The sequence below is a fragment of the Halichoeres trimaculatus genome, unplaced genomic scaffold, assembly GCF_033239565.1.
Source record: "Halichoeres trimaculatus isolate MK-OKI-2021-1 unplaced genomic scaffold, fHalTri1.1 fHalTri1_scaffold_23, whole genome shotgun sequence".
NCBI lineage: Eukaryota > Metazoa > Chordata > Actinopteri > Labriformes > Labridae > Halichoeres > Halichoeres trimaculatus.
Window position 1 is genome coordinate 8,116,285 of NW_027437201.1, and position 24,933 is coordinate 8,141,217.

General features: G+C 39.3%; 1 protein-coding gene across 2 annotated transcripts in view; it reads left to right on the forward strand.

The window, feature by feature from the left end:
- plce1 (phospholipase C, epsilon 1) overlaps positions 1–24,933 on the forward strand; it is a 98,644-nt gene that overhangs the window by 24,045 nt on the left and 49,666 nt on the right. For both annotated transcript variants that reach the window (XM_074663465.1, XM_074663466.1), the window contains exon 6: positions 23,839–24,011. In XM_074663465.1, coding sequence (XP_074519566.1) covers positions 23,839–24,011 — 173 coding nt within the window. The remainder of the gene's footprint in view (positions 1–23,838; positions 24,012–24,933) is intronic.

Below are 24,933 nucleotides of genomic sequence, written 5' to 3' on the forward strand. Positions count from 1 at the left end.
TTTCCCACAATTCCTAGTGTTTTGCACCTGAATAAAACTGTCCACAGCTTCAAGTATTCTATTCACATACTAATCTATATTCTCATTTTAATTTGTTACCGCTAACTGTTGGGGTGGTTTCACACACAACTAAAGGAAGTGTTTCATTACTTTGTGCAGGTTTGATAGCGATATAGGCTGACACACATTTGTGTGCACACACACCTGGCATTGGGATCAAACAGTCCCTAAACCCTGGAGCTTTTTATTGTTTCACTTTGCGGGGGCGGCCAATTAAAGCCCTGCTGAGTCCTTTCATTTAACCCAAATTGATGTCAGGCTGAGTGCTAAATGACCATGCACTGCATTACACATGCACATACGCACACACAGAGAAAAGCAGAGGCATGTGAATACACACTTTGTAGCACTTGTGACCGAGTGGGAGTTGGGCTGATGGATGGATGCTTGTAGCTAAATCGTCTTTAGCTTCAAAGATTCAAAATAGTCTCCAAGACGGGAATACATCCTTCTCTCAGGGAATGCTTTGTGCTTTCCTGCTTCCCTCTGCGTGTCCTCTCAAATCTGGAACATAATTTCTAATTTTATGTTATTGATAGGCTGTTTGGGATTTATTTGTGGGTCAGAGGCTTGTATCTTTTACTTTTTTCATCACAGTTAAAAAATGTATCCTTTTAAACACACAGTTTTGTGCCCTTGTACTGTAACGCAGTGCATTGAACCACAAATTAATGCTTGTGAAATGTATCAGGGAAAACTCTACCACCTAATGCTGGTTAAAAGGAGTACCACTGTTTTTTTTTTTCAATTCTAACCTCTTATGTTATGTTAACACGAAAACAGTAACAAAAGTATTATTGTTACTTGACTACTGAATCAAGCTCACTAGGATATTTAAATATATGTTAATCTATCCCTTTTCTTTGAAAATAACTATAAACATAAACAAAAAACAAACGACAAAACAGTGACTTGTGACATGATGTGTCATGAACAGTTTACAATCTCCCTGAGGTGAAGGTAAACCGGTTCTGGTCTGAATACCTCATTGTTTTACTGTCACTCTCTGAATGAGGGTTTTTCATAACTTATAATTTTTTTAAATTATTTTTTGCCCATATAAGAACATAGCTGACTACCCTGACAAAGCTAGCTTGAGTTTAGCATTTCCAATATGGCATCTGCTGAAGACAGGCTTCAAACCTCTGCATCAGAAACAAGTAGGTGATGTCATCCATGAAGTGTACCATCTATGGTTATGCATCTGAAATTCTTCCCCATGTTAAAGGCTTTGTCGCTCATACACAGGGACTGACTATGTCTCATGTACACCTCCATATCTGTCACAAAACACCACAGTATGACTCTTAATCACAGGGTAGGTTACCTATCATCTGCCCCAATGAAGTCATCCAGTTACTTTTCATGACTGTGACTTCTAGAGTGTCTCTTGTCATACTTTTTGACTATAGATGGAGATTGGATGAAAAAGGGCCCCAGTTGGGACTACTTGTGTATCAAAGTGAACAAACACAGACTTGAACCTTGTCACAAACCCAATTCATCACTACTGGGACACATTTTTTATGTTGCATGCCAAGGGACTTCTTATTAGCTAACCCTAACCTCCTGTTTATTTTTTACTGTCTCGCAGTGTTTTTATGCTCTGCAAACAGCCAAGCAGTAATATTAAAATCCTGCTGCGGACATACGGGAACAGTTGTTAAACTCATCCATGTTTGTGCTGCAGTTGGATGTAATTTTCTAATCTAGCTGTTTGCTGTGTCAACAATCCTGCCTGTAAAAGAGGTCGTATACCTTCAAAGATGAACTGCTTTGGAGCTCAGATAATAACTTTTGCAAACATTCAAACTGTGGTTACCAATTAGTGCTTGTTTCAACTGGTGTACTGATAAAAATGCCTGGGAAATATCTGCTTCCATACAAGACATCTTATTTCTTACCTTTTGGGTAACTGCTTTAGTAGCAGTGGTCCTTCATTTCTTAGGATCATCAGACAGTGGACAACAAACACATTTTTTGTGTGAAACAGTAATTTAAAAAGGATTAAATACACAAACTCTTAGTAAGCACAACCAGCTGCTGGCAGTGTCTGTAGAAACAAAGGGAAAACGGCTCAGAAGCCAAAAGATAAAACACATCAAGATGGAGTCAGGGTGTGAAAACTGGCTGTGCATGGCTCGCACATTTTTGCCGAGTGAATGCGAGTTGGGCAACGTGGCAGAGGCATGCCAGTCAAGTTTAGGACAATCATCAAAGCATGCTATGAACTTCCTAAATCTTTTTGTTCTTTTTGACAGTGTCACCTTGCATCAGGCTAGTAGGACAGAATGTGTCAGAGGTTTTGATCAGGATGACTGTAGAAGTCTTTTTTGGTGATTCAACATACTACACAATGAACTGTGATCATATCAAACATATTTCAACTGTGGCCTGACCTGAGTGTTTAGGAAACTGCTGATCTACTGGGATTTTCATGCATAACCATCTCTAGGGTTTACAGGAAATGGTCCCAAAAAGAGAAAATATCCAGTGAGCGGCAGTTCTTTGGGCCTTGTTGATGCCACAGGTCAGAAGAGATTGACCATCCTGGTTCAAGATGACAGAAAGGCAACAGTGATACAAATAACCACTGTCAGCTAACAACAGGAAACTGTTGCTACAGTTCACACGGGCTCATCAAAACTTTCCAACAGAAGATTGGAAAAAAGTTGCTTAGAGAAGTCTTGATTTCTGCTGCCACAGTCAGGTGGTAGGGTCAGAATTTGGCGTAAGCAACATGAAAGCATGGATCCATCCTGCCATGTTCCAATGGTTCAGACTGCTGCAACTGCTGCGGATGTAATCAGGGGGCGGATATTTCTTTGCTGCTCTATTGGCCCTTAATACTAATTTAGCATGGTTTAAACTAGAGGTGTCCCAGTCTGATATTGATATCGAATATCGGTCCGATATCAGCAAAAAAACAAGTATCGGTATCGTATCGGAATGCATCTAAAATCTCCGATATAAGCACTCCGATATTTCTGTTACCCATTGGTTAATGATAAATGGGTCAGTTTTTCCTCATACCTACTGTTGCTGGCTACTGTTCTTTGTTTGAATTATATCACTAAATCAAGCCTTTTTTAACATGACAGACATACTACAAAATAAGTAATAAAAGTGTGCATGTTTAATGCTGATATCGTATCAGATTAACATTGGTATTGGCCAATACTCAATGCTGCAGTATCGGTATCGTATTGGAAGTGAAAATGAAATATCGGGACATCCCTAGTTTAAACACCACGGCCTACCTGAGTATTGCCATAATGTTAGCCGTATGCATGACTGCCAAAAAATGTCCAATCAACTAATTGCACCATGAAAGCAAGGCAGGTACAGATCGTCATCATCACATGTTCAGGAAACTTCCTGGAAAGACCCCTATCTAACGAATGTGAATTGTGTACTCCACAAAAACTGGGATAGAAATGAAAAATGTGCCTCCTAAGAGAAATGCAGCAAGTTAAAAAATTTGCTGCATATCTCAGCCACCTCATACTTCTCCAACGATACCTAAATATCTGTTCTGTGTTCATATTTCGTCTTAAATTGTCATCCATGACCACATCATTCGGCATCTTTAAAACACTCTCAAAGGTCCAGTCATCATGCGGTTAGTGCTTGTAATGTTGGGGTCTTTGCAGATAAACTAAATTTAACACTCTGCTGGAGAGGTAACCTGGCTCTTGCATACCGCTAATCAAGTTTTTTTTTTCTCACTTTGACATCCGTTTGGGCCCTTGTCCATTTCCTTATAACAACAGTGTACCCATCTTGGTATACCGACTTCAAGTTTACCAAACATTACAAGTTCACTGCACTCCAGTGACCTCCACAGTCTCCAGCTCTCAATTTGATAGAGCCCCTTCAAGACAGGAAATTCACATCGTGGATGTACAGCTGACAAATTTGAAGCATCTGTCTGTTGCTATCATGTCAACATGGAGCAAAATCTCTGAGTTATGTCTCCATCACCTGGTTGAATTTTTGCCATAAAGAATTTAAACAGTTAACCTGTTATAAAATGGCCTGTGAGTCTAAAACAAAATCCAGTATAGGATTTTCTCACTCTTTCTTTCTGGATAACCAGGTTCATGTACACACACCTGCAAAACCACACACATACAAAACCACAGGCAGTCACCCTCCATGTATGTCACACTCATTTAACCTCGTGTCTACCACTCCTGTGTTCTCTTGCTGTGTGTTGTGCCACTACAAAGGAATGTGCCGAGCAGGCCACTCTACTAACCCAGCTGGATGTTGTGGCTTAGCCAGAGATTAGTCTGTGTGTGTGTGTGTGTGTGTGTGTGTGTGTGTGTGTGTGTTTGTGTGTGTTGAACACTTTCTTGTTTAGTCAGATGTCCGTTACACAGAACAAGGGTAGGACAGTAAATATCTTGCATGCCTTTGTGAGGAGTTCTGTTTTCCTCAATAACAGCGTCTTGAACAATGTGACCTCCCTGCATTTTAAAATCTCATAGAGCCTCTGTTCACCGCTCCATGCTTATAAATCAGCTTCACAGGAGTGCATGTGACCGCTGTGCTGTTTTTTTGAAACACATTCCATCTGTTTGTCAGACGGGGTGATGGTAAGGTGTCAAAACTGCATGTGGGTGAGTTTCACCTCATGGGGTTGTGTGTGTGTCAGTGTGTGGAGTGTGCATGTTTGTTTGTGGCTTCTCACAGCTCTGTGATATTGTGGGAAATTGCACTCTTCCAGAAATTAGGGAAGTATTCCCACAGAGATCCCAAACTGGGGTTGTTAAACTTCAGGTCAAGACCTGGCACACAAACACAAACAGTGGAAGAATCTGACCTTCTGCGGTGAGTGCAGTATGCAAAAACACAACCCTGATCAATACGAGGGTGATCCCTATTTAGAGTATCTACTTAAAACAAAGTATTGTTGCAGTATAAAATACACTTTATAAAAGGTAGGGTCTTCAGGATTTTCCTAAAAAATAAAATGTCAATTTTTACAGGAACAATCCTGTGCAGTTGTCTCCTACAGGCCTCAATGCATGTGTGTCTGTGTCTGCCTCAACCCCCTCCTTAGCCTGTATATTGATGTTTTGGTTGTATCAGGATGTTTCAGTGCACAAGTGACTTTGTGTGTTAATGATCTCGAGCAGAAGCTAACCAGACCAGCCACAACGGTGGAAGTAGCATGGGGAAAGAAAGACACAACCAAAGTTAAATGAAATGCCAAACAGATTAAGCTAAAGGAGGGTGAAGCTTGACTCGACTTTCACTCGCTTTCGAGTACTGGGAAAGCAGCAAGAGACAAAGAGCATTGTAAGTTAGTATGTGTCAGATACCCATGATTAGCTTGTGCTAACATACCAAGTCTGGTGCACAGCTCTCGAGTCTCTTCCATGAAGAATCATGATGCTACAGGTGGTTGCCGGGGTAGTGAGTGTGTTCATGTAACCATGTTCGAAGGCTGTGTGTGGGCTGCCACTGGCACTGAGCTCAGTTTGAACTTGTGTTCACAAACAAGTGACCAAAACTCCTGAAGACCCTACTTTTGAATTCTCATACCTCAAACTTTTTAAAATGTTTGCCAAAGCTAACGCTGGAAATGTTTTGTCCACTCAGCATTTCCCAGCTTTCTAAATGCATCAGAAATAATCAGTCCAACCTTTCATTGGTAACTGGCTTGCACGAGGACAGACCTGACAGAGGTTTTTTTGACTGCTGGACAGAAGACTTTTGGCTTTTTTCGGGTTCATAACCCTGAAGTAAGACAGAGTGAAGCTTGTGGGTTATTAGCTATTTACAGTGAATTGAGATAAAGTACAGTCTGGAAGTCATTTATCGCTGACTTGCACTTAAACGTTCAAAACGTTGGCCATCGTCCCCAAGAGCTCAGTGAACTCCATTATCATGCCAGCTCTAATCCACTTCCTCAACATGGACTTTGGTTTAATTCAGTTTTCATATTAAGGAAACTCATGCATTATAAGAAATGTAAGCAAACACCCACACTTGAACTTCCTGTCACGGTGACTGATCTTTCAATCCTCCGTTCATTTGACCTCACCCAGTTCATCAACTCCATGTGACAACATATCTCTACTTCCAGCATGATGTGTCACAGTTCCTGCGTTACTTATCAAATAAAACTAATGAAGCACAAATCATTTCAGAATAACCAAAACCATCCCAAATGGTTTAACTTTAGTAATTCAAGGAAATTATGTAATACTTTTCCTAAAATCGGATTAACTGAGGGCACATTGCAGTCATGGGTCATGCAGTAATTGTTGCATTCGATGGATCACACAATTGGTGTAAAAATAGCCAGCAGCCTCTCCTTCCCAATGCTTTGACTCTTATTTTCAGAGGTCAAGTTGAAGGGATTTAGCCAAATTTAAACCATTCAGCACACAGGATGCAGCACAGTGAGTTATTTAAGGGGACTGGGTTGCAAAAAGCAGTTTGAAACAGGTTTCAGGATTTTTTTTACATCTTTGCTGTTTTTGAACAGCACAATGAATCTCTCTCAAACTGTGCGCTATACTTTTCAAGTCTTCATATCACTTTACTTCTTCAAAATCTCTTCACAGTTGTTTGCCTTTTCTTCTTGACTCCAAATGTAGTCAACAGAGCTTTTACACAAAACAGCAAATGAAAACTGGAGCGATGTGATATGAAAAGTCAGCCTTTGGTGCCATCTAGTGAGGAGGATGATATTTCATGCTGCCTTAGAGGAAGTTGAATTCAGGGTGTTTTTGGTATGTGATCATTCACTTTTGTCCTGATTTATGTTTCATGGAGAATTTGGACAGTTTGACAACACACAAACTGTATTCCCTGTCACTTTGTGACATGCATGCTCATGGTTTGTGTGTTTTTTATGAGTCATTCACTTGGACAAAGTTGAAAACTGTACCATTCTCAAACATGATACACAGATTTGAAGAATAATTGATGCAGCTAAAAATAAAACTTTACCATAGGAAACATTGCATTAATGCTTTTGACCAGTAAGTGCTGCTGTGACTGTGACAATTTTTGACATCTTTAGTAACATGGGTGAGAAATCATGAAAGACTGTACTTGATTTAAAGCATGTTTGAAGGTGTTGATTGTAGTGCATATCACTTGTGCCCAAAATGTGGTGCTTTAAGCAGAAAAAAAGCATTTAAATACACTCAGGCTGAGACATTGAACCTGTGTGTGTTTTTTCGTACAGACCCAACATTGTTCATGAGAGCAATCCAGGTTTTCATTTAGCCAGAAAAATCATCAAGTTCGGTCGCTGTTTGTGGCCACGCCCATCAAGTTAGAATAAAACCCATAATAACTCTTCATCCTCCATGTATCTAGTATACACAAAGCCAGTTTGGAGGTGATGGGAAAAAAAACTGTAAAACAAGTTAGTTGGAATGTGGTCACTGAGAAATCATCAAAATCTGACATTGAGAGTAGATTTCGGAACTTCCTACTTCAAATTCAGCATGGTTGTAAGAGCCTTTTTTTTAGGTCTTGGCATGATGGTTATGCACCAGAAACATTTGGTCTGTAGCTCTAAGGAGGTAGCCTTGCAGATTTCTCAGTGTCTTGTGGGCACTATGAAGCATGTATTCGAACAAAAACACTGCAGTCATTTAGTTTCACATGGGGCTGAATTTTGTGGCTGGGTGTGTTCAGGTATGGGGCAAGATGAAGGCACGCAATTTGTGGCCAAAGGTGCGGAAGAATAATAATCCTTAAGGTTTCAAGAGGGCCTTCGCCCGTTTTCGGGCTCGGACTCTGATTAGGTATTATCTGGACACTTATTTTCAGTATTTTATATGTTAATCCAGAGGACTACATGTTACTGCTGTAAAAATGTCAAAGATAATGAGGTCATTTAAAAAAAGGAATGAATTGACAAAAAAGTCAACACAAGTTTTTTTTTCTTTTTTTTTTCTTTATTTTTTAGAAATGGATCTTACACATTTTGGAGAAAATTTCCCTCAGTCTTAAAACTGTTGGTCATCCAAAAATTTTCAGATTTGCTGTCATTATACATCATACATAATAATGTTTGATGTTTAATGAAATGAAATGAATTTTTTTTGTTACCCAGTGTTATTAATGCATTTGTTTCAAGGCCAAATTTTCATTGCTAATTTAAATACCCACCACCAGAGGGCGCCACACTTTCTGAAATAAACCACAGCCTTCATTAACAAGCAATATCCTTGCAATTACTGATGAACTCTAATATAAAGTGTGTTTTCCCTGTAAATGAAAACCACTCCAAGGTGTGAGAGAAATGCTGAAAATGTGCACCATCACAGCAGAAGACCACTGTATCTTGGCCTTAATTAGTATTGATTGTGGGACCTTGTACCCTCTAAAGGCCATTAATGTAATGAATGCTGTATAAAACATGACTGTGACCCCTTGTTACTGGCTCAGGAGGCCCCTCTCATTAGCCCAGTATTGATCAAAGACATGCAAAGCAAAGACTGAGGGCTGGCCAGCTGTTTGCTTTGTTCTGCAATCTGCTTTGATGTTAACGGTGCATGAGCAGATTATTTTTTCTCCTCTTGATTAGTCCAATTCAATGAAGCAAACTGTATTTATTTAGCCCCGTGACTGTAGAGATTAAATGATTTCATGTTTAGTAACACCACAGTTACTAAATAGAGAAAATATTACTGAGGCCTTTGAATTTAAGTTGATTATTTTTTTTAAAGTTGACAATTATAGTATCTTACCATGAAGACGTGACAGAAAAGACTGACTTTCAAATTTCACCTTTTAATTCCACTCAAGCAATTTGATTATTTTCCAATCCTCATGGTTTTTGAAAATAAAAGGTAGAAAGTCACATCGCCACTTTAGAGTTTTTTGTGCTTGAGGCGATCATTGAGCAAACTGGCTCCAACAGAGGAGCTGTATCAGTGGTCTTTAATAAGAGGTTGGCATAGAAACAGCAACCAGAGCAAAGCTAATAACAAGGATCAAGTGGCCGCACCTCGGTCTCTATTGGTTTAATGGCCCCACAGCTTCACCTGTCTTCATTAAGAGCAGGGCTGGAACATGGTTATTGTTATGCCATTATGACACCTGCAAGTTGATTTGGGCTTAACGAGACTTTATCAAACTCAGGGGGAACAACATGAAGACCCGTTTTTTTTTTTACCTGTGAACAATTTGCAAAATTACGAGAACATAGAAATATTATATCAGAGTTTTGTCATTTCCAAAAGGTACTGTAATAAGTGGGTGTTGGCATAGTTTTGAGTTGATTAACATTTGTTTGTCTCAATCAGGCTCCTGAAGGAAATTATTTTAAGATAAACTCATTATCTTAGCAAGCCTCATGAAGATCCTGTGGATTTATACAACACAACACAACTGCAATTGCAGAGACATGCATTGTTGGATAGAAAATATAAGAGAACAGACAAAGTTTTCTCTTTTGAAAAGTTTGTTGGAGGCGACTGTACAGTTTTCTTAGGTTCTAAAATGTAAGAATCTGTGACTTTTTTAAAGAGTGGGTATTGTTTATCTATCTTATATGAGGGTAAACTCTGTCCCTCTTGTACCCACATAGTAGCTTTTACATGATTCACAGATTAATGAAAAAAAAATGGTTGGCTTCATTAAGTTTCTGTCTCTTTAAAGCTCCGAGCTCCATAAACCCCCTTTCCTCTGATTGGCCAGCCGTCAGGAGGTAGAAGCTATTAGCAAACCTTGGTATTTGAGACCCACCTCTATGGAAGTCATGATCCAGCCAGGAGATCCTGGTGCATTTACCTCATTATTTTAGCGAATCTTGTGAAGATTTTTTTTTCCTAGCTTCTCTTTTTTAAACCTCTTAAAAATAATAGTATTTGTTTGATCCACCATTCCAAAATTAAAAGTCTTAAGGGGAAATTTGAGTCACTATTGTGAGCCTTTGGGGAGCCGTTGTTTTGGAGAAAAGGGGTTCTTCAACATTGGATCTTCTGATTCTGGGTTAAAGCTCCTAATCAAAACACTGAGGCCTTATTTAAGCTGTGTTAGAAGTTGTTTAGACGGGTTTTCAGAGGGGGATCAATGTAAACCTGGTCCACCAGCGTCTCCTTTGTCTTTGTGTTTAAAGCTGACTCTGGCTGATAATATCTCACGTCTTGCTGCTTGGTTGTATCAGGCTGGTTGCCTCATAACCTAATATGGGGGTACCCTCTGATTCGGTCTTCTCCTTCTCTCTGCTCTCTTTTCAACCTGTCCTCCTTACAGCGGGCTGGCTTTAGTGATGCAGATCTCTCTCTCTCCCCCTCCTTCTCTCTCCTGCCCTCTCTCGCCCAAGTCTCCTCGCTCAGTTTTGTAAGTGAACACAGACTAAGAGGGATTGGACCTTGGTGCTTTTTTTTCCCTTCTCTTCACTAAATCAGCCTCTTCTGTGCCACAGTAAGTAAACTGTTTACTACCGGTCCTTTCTGTACTTCATAGAAAGATTTGAGGTGTCTTTTCATTCATTGTGGTTCACACTGGAGGGGACTGCCTTTAAAGATTTACATTTAGCTCTTTAACAAAGCTGAGTGTTTCATACACAGTTGTGAATAGGGACAATATTTCACACTGTGGTGTTCTGAAAGTCACTTGAATTGAGCTGCTTGAACTCAGACACTTATCACTTTTGTTGGGTCTTTAAAAAGAAAGCTGAAGTTGTGCTAAAAGTCAGATGAGACAAATAAAAACAAATTTCTAAAGAGCTGTATCAGTGGAGGAAAATCTGTGGTGTTTAAAATTGAGACTCGTCTGCAGTAGCAGTAGCAACAACTTTGGTTAAGCTTAATACTATAAAGCAATGTAAGACAGGAGGAATTCATACCATCTCATATGTCTTTAATCTGCACAAAGTGCAATGAAACTAATCATGCAAAAGCTTCTTTTCAGTTTTTCTGTTTGCATGAAGCAGCAACATTATTTTAAAAAAGTGAAAAACATCCATCAGGCTTATCTCCAGCTGTCTGACCACGACTGTTCTGTGTGCTGTTATGTAGGAGAGTGTACTGTAACAGCTTGCTGTAGTATGACATCATGAGAACTGTAAGTGGGGGGTGTCGAGGGGTCCCACTGGGTGCTCTCAGTAATGGGTTCCAGGTTGTTTTGGCCCTTAAGATGACCCTGTACAACTTTTCTTCTCTGTCCTTCTCTCCCGCTATCTGCTTATTTCCTGATTCCATTTCGTTTTCTCAAAGAGCTTTGGCTGATGTGAAAACCAATAAACTTCGTATGCGGGAAGTCTAATCCCGACTAGACTGAGTATAACTCTTCTGCTGCTACAAATACGAGTTAATGTCTTTCTTGTCTGTGCTCTGATTTGTGGATTCAACGGGCAACAGCTCCTGTAATATCTCTGCGCGCCAGGCCTTCACTTTTTGTGTATCTCAATAGCATGTATATCTCTAAACATGTCTATAGAGGTGTAATGTAAAAACCTGACTTTAAGAAAATTCAATCCTCACACTTTTTCGTAAGCTTTTCATTTTGGCCACACTTTATTATTATTATTTCTTTTGTGCCATTTGCCTTTATTTGATAGAAACCTAATAGTATGGACAGGTGAAGTGAGATGGGATGTGGAGCCTCACTTGTCCCCAGATTTGACCAATCAGCTTATTTCACCCACAGAAAGCAACAAATACCAGATTTCTCGGATATATTATCCACAAAGTTGCACCACACTGACATACCAAAAATTGTGCTACATAGATGTAATGAGTTGCTGTGTTTCCTCTAGGTTTGAAGCCTTAGGAATTTGGGGGGTGGGTGGTGTTGGTTACGACCGAAAGGGTGCATCTTCACAGAGAGCACTCAGAAAAAGAAAATATTTTTCTTGTGCACTTCCTGTGGTTGCAACATTATTTTTCCCGACTCTCTGTCCACTGTACAAAGTGTGCTTTTCTGTGGCGGCAGAGATTTTTTTTTCTGTGTTTCTTGTGTTCTCTTTCCACCATATGGTGTGTACTTGTCTTATTATCACACATTTTACGGCATTTCCACTGACTAATTCCTGGATGGATCCCCAAATAACCCAGACGAGCCATCCCACTTTATCGAGGTGCCAGAAAAACCAATCCGATCCCAGAAGGTGGAGCTACAACATGCAGTCCGTTGATTGGTCTACAGAATCATCACTTAACGTGCGACAGTGGCTGTATTTCTCCTCGCAGGACACAGTCTTCTCTGAAACAAAGCTTAATTGCGCTTTGTATCAAAGAGCCGCATGCCAATCACAAAGAGGATGTCTCCCATATTTGCTCTTTGTTTACTGTATCACATTTTCCTTCTTTGTTGGATTTATAAGTGGGGTACACTGTGTCGCGCTTCTATGGCGTCACACTATTATTTAACTGATGTGGCTATCGGCATCCAGCTTACATGCTGACTGCCATGAGTGGGGCATGGTTTAACCAAGACAACCTGTACCAAACTGTACTGATCAAGACTGCACTGCTTGGTGGAAACAGGGACTTACTGGTGTTTTTTGTTGAGTATATTTCCAGATTAGAGGCTTTGATTCAAACTTCTTGACAACCTGCTGCAAATGTCTGCAGAAAGAAACTGCCAATCAACTTGTTGTATGACAGCACAGCACTGAAAATAACAAGTAGGAGAGTGATAAGATGAGGGGCAAAGAGGCATGCCCTGCATAAAACTAGACTAAACTAACTATTTCAATGAGATTCACTCATTTTTTAACATTTTATTTGAAATTCTGCTTTTCAACAAGTCATTAACACTTAGAGCCTCATTCAGTAATTTAAGTTTGCTGCTTTAACAGTGGCATCTTGATACCATTACCAAGCACAACTGGTCTTTCCTGCCCTTCTCTATAATCACTCTTGTAAATTAGATCAGTGAGCCTTTCCTGTCTGCAACCTTTTCAGCAGCACTTTCATTTTTCCTCCATTACTTCTTTATTTTTCTTTGTAAAGCATCTTCTTTTTCTTCTTCTTCTTCATATTACTGCAGCTTATCTCAGCTGCACTTTGTTGTTAGATCTTCAGACTGAACTCTTGTCTTTGTTGAAAAAGCATGCTTTCCACTGCTGTCAACCCCAGTGTTACACATGTGCACATAAAGTTCACACAGTAATGCTCTAAGCTTGTTAAAGGTGTGAGGTGGAGCTCTGGAGGAGGGCCCAGCTCTTGGATCTTCGGTGAAACGGCTCCTTGTGAAATTCAACAGGGGATTATGATTCCAGTCACCCTTGACCTGGCTCTCCATTTCTTGTGTTGTGTTCCATTTATTTTTTTTCTGTTTACCATCTTTTTCTTTGTTTCCTGCTCCACTACCTATTTTTTATTCTATTTTTCATCCTTACTCAGTTTTTTCCTTCTTCTTCTCTCTTATCTTTTCATGAACCTCTTGTTTGAACCTTTCCCTGTTCCATTTAGAATTTATTTGATTTCATATATGCTGTTAAATACTACTTCCTATTTCTATTTACTTAGCTTCCTTTTTAGGTAAAAACATCAGAAATTTTCTCTAAAAATCTTCCCCCAAAAATCTGCTCAAAGGTTTCCAGAAGCCTTCCCACTTACGACACCTACATAACATGTAACCTGCTGCGTTACATGAGTCCAAAAATGCAAGCGTCATAATCCACTGAGCTCCAGAAGGCCTGATATAAGAAGTGAGTCACACAAGAGGGGTTTACTTTTCAGGCTTAAACTGTTGAACTACACACTCAGCTATTTGTGTGATAACAAAATTCTCCTCAGGGTGGAGAGTGAGAACCCACGGAAAGAAGTGTAGAAGCAGAAAGTGGATTTTAAAGACCTGATGTATTCTGTGACGTCAGCTGTTTATCATCATATAGTGAAACTTGATGAGTCAGGGATCGTTATTTTCTAGTTCGTTTTCTTTGCTTTCTGTCTTCCGTGTCTGTTGGAGTTTTAATCTTTGTCTTTCAGAAATAGAATTTTGTTTGAGTGTGACAACATTTGATAAAACCCCTTTTACAACTACCACCAGCTTTCAGCAGGAGGTACATTTTTAATCCAACTGCTGTTAGAACTAAATTTTGTCCATGTTAGCAAGTCAATTTTTTTGGGAAAGAAGCATATTCTGCTCCGAACACTCATTTAAAGGACCAGTACATCTCAATAAATGTCTCTAAACGTCCTCTTGACAATCCCCTATGGCACAGTATTATCAGGGTCATTTAACCAGAGTTTGATCATTTTGGCATTGTGGGTAGGTGCCATGTTCTGCTGGGAAATGAAATGTGCAATGTTTTGGCTTGTGTTTTGCCTACTGAACCAGTCTAAGGCTGTTTCTGAACTGCCTACTACATGTACTGTGCAATTGATTTAGTAAAAATCTGGTGTGTAGTACGTGGAAAGAAGCAAAATCTGCAGCATGCCAAAAGTTCCCAGGTATCCTGCTGATCTAGGAAAATATCTTAGTATGCAACAGGCCAGCCTACCTCCCATAGTGGTTCCCACAATGCACCACGCTAATGCTGTTCATCTGCTTTTTCTGTTTATTGCAGGTGGCACACAGTTTAGGGTGAATTACTGCCCCCTACCTGAATGAGTGAGCATAACTACAATACAACAACACTAACATTAGACAGTCTAATAGCCAGAAGTGGAGTGATGCAAAAGACACACTTTTCCTAAAGAAGGTCTTTACTTATACAAAATTCTATAAAGCCTATGTAAGTTACTTTTTTGAAGTAATATGTGAATTATACAAGTGTTTTTTTCTGCCAGCCTTCTAAAAAAGTCATCCTGTTCCAGATTTGTTTTCAATGAATGATAAAGCTTTTGATGTAAGACTCCAGTAAATTGGCTTATCTAGAGTATGACACCATTTATTTATATAATGGAACTTTTTCCAATTTGGGTTTTCAATAACTGTAACCCTTAATCATCACATCTAAATAGATATTTATACTTATTTTACTCTGGAAAAAAATACTCTGCTTGCTTGCTAGAGTTCTTTTTTTTATCTTTTAACCCATAGCACATGCTTTGTGAATGCTACAATATCATTTCAAGCTTGGCCAGGTGCACAAAAACACTGATTATCCCTTTTTTGTATTCAGCTCTGTCTTTATTTGATCAACCATTGCTGCTTTCTCTTTCCCCTGCTTATGCAGCTTTAGGTTGAAAAAAAAAAGAGACTGTGGTTCTCTTTTTACAAACTTCAGTAAGGAATGTGTCATTTTAAACCAAGTTGACAACGTGTCCATGTTGATTCTCATTCATCCAGGTCATGGTTAACTGATGAAGCTTCTTTGATGAAAGCTAAAACGGTGTCTGTACTCTACACAGTCCATTCACTATGTTTTTCAAGACCTTAGTTGGGTTTCCATTTACCCAGAAGATGCTCTGATATCAAAATTTACACTTTGTCAAAGTGCTTGTCCAATAACCCTAATTTCATCTGTGTTATGATCTTAATATGCCAATGTGTTTGTGAGTATTTTATCAGATCATGTGCACTCTGAAGTGTGTATTCAAAACACATACTCAGACTTCAGGCTCCTCTAGTCTAAGCAATGCTGACTTTTCCAAAGAGTGATGGCTAAGCTGGAAGTGCATGGACCACCTACACACATGTACACAGTATTTTCACATGTTATTTTACATGAAAAGCAGAGTTTATGGTAAATACCTACAGCCTGCATTGATTCTGATAAAAATTAAAGTTTTTAGAATCTAAAACTTTACATCTGTCTTTTGCTTAAGAGAAATGTGTGTGTCTGTGTGTGTGTATGCGATAATGAGCAGAGCAGTGAGACAGTCCAGACTGCAGGAAAGCAAACATTACCTTGTGGAGACAGAAACAGCTGAAAAGGTCAGAGCAGTGCAGGACAGTGCAGAGAGACGCTCTGTTTTAAAGGAGATGCAAACCAGGTTTTGGAATCGATGGGATAAAGAAAGTGGTGTGTGTACCCAGAATACACCAGTGAATGCAGAGCACACTGTGTCGACCTGAGAAGTGGGACATGTGCTCCTTCGGCATGTTTGGCTGTGCTTGGTTTATACCTTTTTGCTTGTTTTGCTTCATCCAGCACACACAGGGTCAGTGTGTCTGGAGCTGATGGACAAGCCTGCCACTTTAATTTTCAAATAATCTCACTGATGTCATGTTCTAAAGGCAGGGTGCATTTTTTCTAACTTTCTCCCAGAAAGCTTTGTGAGCTCTACTTGAACACATAGTTCAACAGGAATTAAGAGTTTGGGGAAAATGGGGCTTTCTTGGGCTGAATTCTTTCAGTGATTTGCTGCACTTGAAGAATGATCCAAGCAGTGCAGAGGAAGTTAAAGTTCATTTTTCTCAGACATAACCATTTGGAGGATGGCAAAACTCTGAAAAGGCCAGGAGAGAAGGAAATAAACTCACAAGGGTAGGTGTAAAGCTAAATTATTTGCATATTGAATCATATTATTGAGGGGTTATTGTTATGGAGCTGGTTGTTGTTGCTGACTGAAACCCTGATAGGATGATTGAAATAAACAAAAGGATGTCAGACTTCTCCTGTAAAATGATTTAAGTTAATCTAACAAAATCTGTTGCAGACTCAACTGCTGTAGACTTGACAGATACTTCCACTGTACTGTTGCTAGGTATTGCCCAGTCAGAGCCAAGCTTGTAGCAGTAGTGTTATAGAAGAAAACACAGTGCTTAACAAATTTATAAGACCATCACCTAGTGTAAGGTGTTAACTACCACTGCCCTAAATCAACAGTTTATTGTTGAAAAACGAAACACATGTGTTTCTGTCATGGTAAATCCACCAGGATGTGCAGGCTCTTTGATCAAAATTATTTCAGTGCTGACATAAGATTATTGTTGTTATTCATGAATTTTCAAATGTGCTGTTTTGAAAAACTCATTTCTCTGAGAGCCTTCCATTCCATACTAAATGAAAACCAAGAAACTATGGATCAGTGCCTGTGTTTCTGAACTTGTTGTTTTCTCCCACTTGTGACAACATTTGTTAAAATCCCTTTTAGAACTACCACCAGCTTTCAGCAAAACAAACATTTTTGTAATCCAACTGCTGCTAGTAAGTTACTTGTTTTTCAGAAAGAAGCATATTCTGCTCCAAATGTTCACTTAAAGGACTGGTAAATAAATGTCTCTTAACATCCTCTTGACAAATCCGAATAGCACAGTATTATCATGGTCATTTAACCAGTGTTTGATAATTTTGGCATTGTGGGTAGGTGCCATGTTCTGCTGGAAAATGAAATATGTAATGATTTGGCTTCCTTTCCTTTCCTTTTGGAGAGTGTCAACGACTGTCTTCTGGACAACTGTAAAGTCAGCAGCCTTCCCCAGGGTTGTGTTTAGCGTTCTGAACCAGTCTAAGGCTGTTTCCCAAACTGCCTACTACACTTACAGTGCGACTGATTTAGTGAAAAATTGTGTGTAGTACGTGGAAAAGAGCGAAATCTGCAGCATGCCAAAAGTTCTTAGATATCCCGCTGATTCAGGGCAGCAGCCTTCTCTAGGGTTGTGTTTAGCCTACTGAACCAGTCTTAGGCTGTTTTTGCAACTGATTTAGTGAAAAGTCACGTTGCCAGGTGTTGAAATGAAAATGAAAAACATGAAACTATGGACCAGTGCCTGTGTTTCTGAACTTGTTATTTTCTCTCACTTCTGACACTTTATTCTGTAATTTATTTTTAATTTATTCGCAACAGTTGTTTTAATCGTTCTTTTAAAGACTGTACTGTACCTATTTATTTATTTATTTATTTATTTATTATGATGTATGCTGCAGACCTCTTGGGCAGGTCACCCTTGGAGAGAGATCCAATTCTCAATGTTTTTTTTGTTTGTTTGTTTTTTTTTAAATCTGGTTAAATAAAGGTTAAATGAAAAAAAAAAAGCACAAAAAGGCACATTATTATATGTTGATTGACAAACTACAGTGATTTATGTATGTTCCTCAACAGAAAATTGTGCTTAAGTTGTATGTTATTTTTGCTAAATTTCAGACTTACCAGAGAAATCCAGTATTCTCAAATTTGAGTATAAAAACATAAAACAGTTAAAACACTCTTGTTCAATACAGTGAAACATCAGGGAAAATCAGATAAACACTCCATGATACAGGGTGGTTGTCTCTAATTGACTCTATTGTTAGAGAAGATTTGGCAAATTTTTCTTGTACACACAACTCACAGGCTCAGCTCTGCTGCTCATCCCACAAATGTATGTTCTTTACAAATGTGTCACCATTTAAAAGAGAAATAAACAGTTTTTCCTACGGTTTTATGCCAAGTTTATTACTTTTTTGTTTCAAGCAAATAAATTAAATCCTGTTTTGCAGAGAAACTAGTTTTCAGCCTAATAAACACTAAAAGAGCAAAATAAAGTGTTGAATGACTAAAATTAGCTTGCTCAGTTCATTTAGGGTTAAGTCTGACGTCTCTGTGACGACCTCAGTTTGGACACCACAGACTAGAATAACAGAACTCTTTTAAAAGCGACCCCTCAGTGACCTGGGCTAATCCCCACCCTCCATGATATTTCTAAAAGTAGAATTCAGTTGAAACGTTGTGTTTTTAGTCCTTGAATGTCGACTCCGTGGGAGAGAATGTTTGTGGGTGGCAGAGTACTGCTTCAGTTATATGTCAAATCTCATGTGAGTATTTGGTGTTTACTTTCCACAAAGGCTTCACCGAATGAAACATTCTATACTGGGAATGAAGATTTAAAGACACCGCCAACACACACACATACACACACCATCACAGCATTTCACAGACAGCTGGGCTGCACTGGGTCGCGTAACGTCAGCCTTTAAGTTCTGGAGAATATTCTATGTAATTGAAGAGGAGTGTGAGTGTCAATAAGAGAGAGTGTCAGGACTGGGAATGTGTGTGTGTGTGTGTGTGGCATGAGGGGCAGACATCAAAGTAGAGAGGTCGAGGAGTTTGGAGGTTGAGTTTCAGGGAACTAGCTTCAGCGTCTCCTGTGTCCTGCATGCTGGAATATACTGTATGTGTCTGGCGTGATGTGCATAACATCATAGGTATGAGTCAGAGTGTGTTTGCATGTCTGGATTTTAGTCTGTGTGTGTGTTTGTAAGTGTGCATTCCAGCTCAAAGTTCAGTGGATCTACACAGTGCCCCACAGTGCTACTTGCTAATCCCTTCCTAGAATGGCTGTTGCCAGGCAGAGAAATGACCCAGCAGGGCGCTAATGGGACTTGATAGGAAACTCATTCATAACGGTTGGTGACGCGGACTGATTGTGTGTAATATGTAATATGTAAATATGTAAACTCAAGCTAGCATACATAAACACCAGTGATTTGTGGATTTGTTGTGAAATTCAGTTTGATGTGGAAGGGCCCAGGAGTCTTGTAAAATTTTCTTTTAGTTCAAACTAAATAAACAAAACTTCCGCAGCCATGAGAAGTATAAATTCATGAAATTCCGTCTCTGCTGATATGGAGCTCCTCTGGGTAATAACTGTGGATTTTCTTCGAGGGAAAAAAAACAAGAAAAATGTAGAAAATCTTCATACACTACTTCCAAAGTCTACAAGAACTAAACTCCAAGACCTGAATCACAAATTCAAAAAGAAAGTCCCTTTTTTCCACACTGGATATCTTACTTTGCCACAAATGCGAACATAAGAATGTTAGAAAGATTATCTAGGTAACAACCCAAACGCATCAGTTTTCTCTTGGGTGTTCCTGCTCTTGCTTTCAAAAAGCATTACCATTAGAAAACATTAGTGGAGTTGTTGAAAAACATGGACACGAGGTGCCCATTTAGCTCAGGGGTAAATTCCCAGCCCATCACACAGAGGGAGTGATCCCTGAAGTGTCCATATGTTATATATCATTGCCCACTCTTTCTTCTAGGTTTCAGCTCTATTTACCATTCTGGTTTTAGACTTAAAAAAAAAAGGTAAACAAGTCAATTAGAAAATTCCTGACACATCATCATCTTTTTTTTTTTCTTGCTTGGAACCGTATACTTTACAATACTGCATATGGACATTGGTTCTGTGACATCACTAGGGCTGCAAGATTATCGCAATCGCAATCGCAATGTCAGCACATGCAATTACGTAATCGCAAAAGAGGTTATCGCAATCGCAATCGCAATGTCAGCACATGCAATTCAGATTTTTCTCCATGATAACCAAGCAAGTCTGTAGACTCATTATGACACAACTTTTTTTGTTAAATCGCAAGCACAATGGCAATCGCAATATTGTCCACCTAATCGCAAATCGCACCTTTTCCCCAAATCGTGCAGCACTAGACATCACCCATTTGCTTCTGATGAAGGAGTTTTGTAGCCCATTTTTAATGGAAGCCATATTGGAAATGCTGAACTGGACAGAGCTCTGTTTGAGTAAGGATGAGAAAAAGAGGCAGAACTTTTGCCTTTTTGCCGAGAGCTACAGGTCTCCCTCCTCCTGCCCTTTCATGGGTAAAACTTTTAAATATATCTTAGAAAATAACTACTTAAAGAAACTAAGACCATAACTGTTTTTAACCAGGCTGTAGATAAGATTAATTGTGCTGTTATAATCGTCTTCTCGGCTTTGTCATGCCACAGCTAGCCTCAAGTGGGTTCCAAGACATAACTGCAGTTTTTAGCACTCCTGAAGCACGGGCTTCATAATTCTAGTGGCTGTTACTTTCTTAAAAAAACATTCAGCAGCTAGGGAGAAAATATCAGTATGATTCGTTGTCTCTGGTTTTGGTCTCCACCAGCTCCGAAGTTCAGCATCTGGCTGTTTAACTGCAGAATATCCATTATGTTTACCTGCCGGACTGTGTCTGTTTGCTACCGTGTTGAACGTGATATGGAGATTTCTGCCAGGGACAGCAATCTCCTGTGGCAAGTAGGATGCCATTAACACAAAAAACAAGCAAACAAAACTACCATCCAAAATGTCTTTCAGAATCATTACAATTCAATTTTCACTTCAAAAACATATATCTACAGTACTAGCACTGTACTGTACTCAACAAAGTAATTAATGAGATGTAAAAGACTGCAAAATGAATATGTTAGCCCTGACCACTAAACAGGCTAACTGTAAAAAATCCATCATATATCTTTTTTGGCAGTTACTGTAACCATCCATCATCAGAAGTAATCAGTGCAGCTGCCTTCAGCAGTGATTATTTACCATCACTGGGTTTAAACTGTTAGCTTATCACACACAGTGTAACATGAGACATGTGTGGTTGGTAACAAAACAGCTTGCGCCCTGCTCTGTGTCTAATGAGTGTGGTCGTTTATCAGGAAGACATTTGATTAATGGACCTAGATCAAAGTCATAATAATTTTATGGATTGTTATTATTTATTTCCCTTTAATGTATGTTAACAATTACAAGTACTTCATCCCCCTCATCTCTCAATACGCTCACCTTTGCCTTTATTGTAAGAGTTTTCCATTCAACAGCTGTACATTTCCACTCTCCCCTTATTTATTTCTGGGTTGTCTCTGGACCTCTATGAAACCTGACACTCAAAGGAAGACAAACTTGTTTTTCCCATATTCTCTCTCATGTATGTTCTTTTTATATAAACATGTGCTATAAATAATTTTTTTTTGTCAGTAGCAGAATTGTTCATTCTTTGCTCATTGTAGTGACAGTGAAGAAGCGTTTCCACTGGTTAGCCTGAAACTTGAAGATGAGTTTGTTTGTGTGCGTATGTGTGAAGACAGCTGCCTTGTGTCCGTCAAATGCAGCACCACATTCCCACCTTTGAAGTCAGTGTCACACCCTTATGGACACACACTTATTTACACACAGCATCATCAGTCACCACTTTCAGACTTTTCATCGGCATGTTGAAGTTAAATGAGCATCATTTTTAACCTTCACATGCTGTCTGCAGTATTTCTTCTATGAAAGAAAAAGAAAAAAACACAGATCAGTAAAGAAGTAGATTTGAACTTGGTAAGGGAAATACTTGGTTATTTGTTGTCACATTTAAGAAAAAATGACTTTAAAGAAATGTCAGCTCGGCGTTTTCCTTACTGTTTATGCAATGACAAGTTGTTTCAATGAAGTAAAAACTTACCCCAAGCAGAAACCAGAGTTAAAAAAAAAAAAGAAACCAATGCTGAGGTGCATACAAACACAGCTTCTAGACTATGCAGTTTAGGTATATTTTAGAAGCAGAGATTCCCATTGGGCTCCATATTTAGTCACAAGTGTTTTGTTTGACACTGAAGCAGTGGGGATTTCATGAAACAATACAAAAGGTGAGAGTTTTGCACCAAGTTGGGCTTCCACCATGGAGTGTGCCATTGTTAGGTTTAGAAAGGTCTCTGTAAAAACCAATGGGTGACATCACAGAGAAATTTTTTTTGTGTTTTATACAGTCAGGAAACATGCTCCATAACCTGATGCAAACAAACACATAAACCTTTGAATAATGTATTTGGAGTGCTATGGGGAGCTTATGAAATATGGTAGAAACTTGTGATATTGCATTTGATGGAATCAAGTTTAGTGACACGTCTATGCTCTGACCTGTTTACAGCAAATGGTCTTTACAACAGTCATCCTTATAAGGGCTTTTCAGAGAGAAAAAGATTAAATCAAGAACAGAGTATATAGAAATAAGAATAATAAGTAATAATAAAACAAAAATCAAAACATTTCTCAGGGACAGAACTTGTGGAAAGTTGTTCAGTGTTTAAACAGGATTTAGTGGCTTTCTTAAATGAGATGAATCTTGCAGTGACCTCCAAATTTTTGGGTCATGTTCTCGGTTTTAACTCTATTTACAAAAAAAGACCGTCTGAACAGAAGATGTTCTAACTAAAATTTTAAAATGCCACTTGAAGCTGCTCTGCAAAGACATTTAATCTCCAGCATCTTTTGCCAGTGAATTCTCTAGATAAGAAAAGGGGAAAAAACAAAGAAACACGCTATTTGCCCACTTACTGTTTCTGTACTCTCATTATGTGGCCATACATGTTGGCTTCTAGCAGCAAGTTTGTTGCTGGAATGCAGGTCAGTGAGATTTGTGTCTCATAATTGCTCTGTTGCAGGGAGAAAAAAAAATTGACTTTGTGTTTGTCTCAGCCTCTCTTTGCCTGCCTCTTCTCTCTGAGCGTGCAGGCTGGTATGTCTCATGTCTCTCGGGATGGGCTCAGATCTGACAACGGCAAGGCCCACATCCCACGCAGGAAACCCGTCCCACTTAGGCATCTAGTTGGCCAATTGTTGTGTGTGTTTATAATTCGCTACTGCTACTTGGTGTTTAGAACAAACAGTGCAGCACTGCTTCACATATTTAATACAAAAAAAGACCCACAAAGTGAGAGATTGATGGTCTTTGAGTACGTCTTTCCTGGCACCGCAATAGATAAACTTGCAGTATTTTTATTACCCTATGTAAACATTATTGATTTTGTCCTGTTTTGCAAAATTCAACCCAGCTTAAAAGCATTAGTGCCCACTTACAGTGCCACAAAATGTTTCCGTAATGGCTTTTCTCTGGAAGTCGTGCCAGAGGAGCTCACAAAGCAAGTTCACCCAAGGCCACAGAGCAAGTCAATCGTTTTTGAGAAGTGTGTCCTCCTATATCAGGGAGATTCTGTTTCCGAGAAGAGTGTGACAGCAAGAGGAGGAGGCTTTTCTTTAGGGTCAAAGTGTTTGACTCTTCAGTGATGTCTCTTTTTTCCTCCCTTGGTCTCTAAAAGCCTTTCTCTCTGGTTTACCTTCATGCTGACTGTCTGGATTCCATCTCTGGGAGCTTTAGTTGCATTTTGCATATGAGTGATTATCTGTCGATTACTTCTTCAACAGGTCGCCAAGCATGTGCTGGACCGAGAAGAACTGAACCTGATCCATCCCTCCAAAAAGCTCCTGCTATCTCACCCTGGATGTGTGTGTCACAGGAAGTCACCATACACCAGAAGTACCTCCTTAGAGAGTCTGGATCTGTATCCCTGGAGTTCTCACCCTCCTTATCCACCAAGGTCTGTATTTATTATGTCTATAGTATCGTTCTTCTACTGGGGTTAAAAACAGCACCATGATGTGGGAAGATGGGTCATTAGACTTTATAATACTTGGATGTAGTCTCTATGATGTCACTCTTCTGTTTCTAGAGTGGTGTTTTGAAGCCTTTCACCTGGACTCAACCTAACTTTGGTTGAGGTAGTGTGAGGGAAAGAAACAGGGTTGAGGTGGGCTTCCTTGGTAACATCCACAGCATGCCCACTAGGGATGGGCAATGATTTAAAATTTTCAAATAGTCATTAACATGAAAAAAATGAACAGTTTGTGTGACAAGCGATCGTCACATAAACTATTCAATTCATGTGACAAGCGATAATCGCTTTGTCCTGTCTGCGGCAGATTGCACTTTTATGTAGGATACCAGAGCTGTTATGTGGAAATTTCACAAAAAAAACAAAAACAAAACAATAATGATATTCTGACTGTATTGAACAAAATATACTGTAAAACTACTTGCCTACTAAGAGGACAACTATGGATGGACACAGCATTTCAGAAAAAACAGTTCTTGCTTATCTATTTTAATTTGACAGTCTAAATAGCTTTATGTAATTAATCTAATTTATGTGACAGGATGTCATTTGTACTTTGCCACGTTCACGTTTCTCACGCTGCTTCGCGCATAGTGAAGTCTTGCTCCAACGCATTCACAGACACACAAACATGCGCGCGCATTTACACACACAGACAAGCTCATTCCATATAGCAGACAGAGAGCCCGAAGAAACATCTCCCAACACTTTGTCTGTGAAGATGCAACACTTGCTCAAAACCATTTCCAGGTGAGGGATGTGGACCAACGTCTCGCTATGAAATCATCCGCTGGGATGGGAGACTCCTGCATGTTTCCTCCATGTCTGACAATGTCATGTTTTGGTT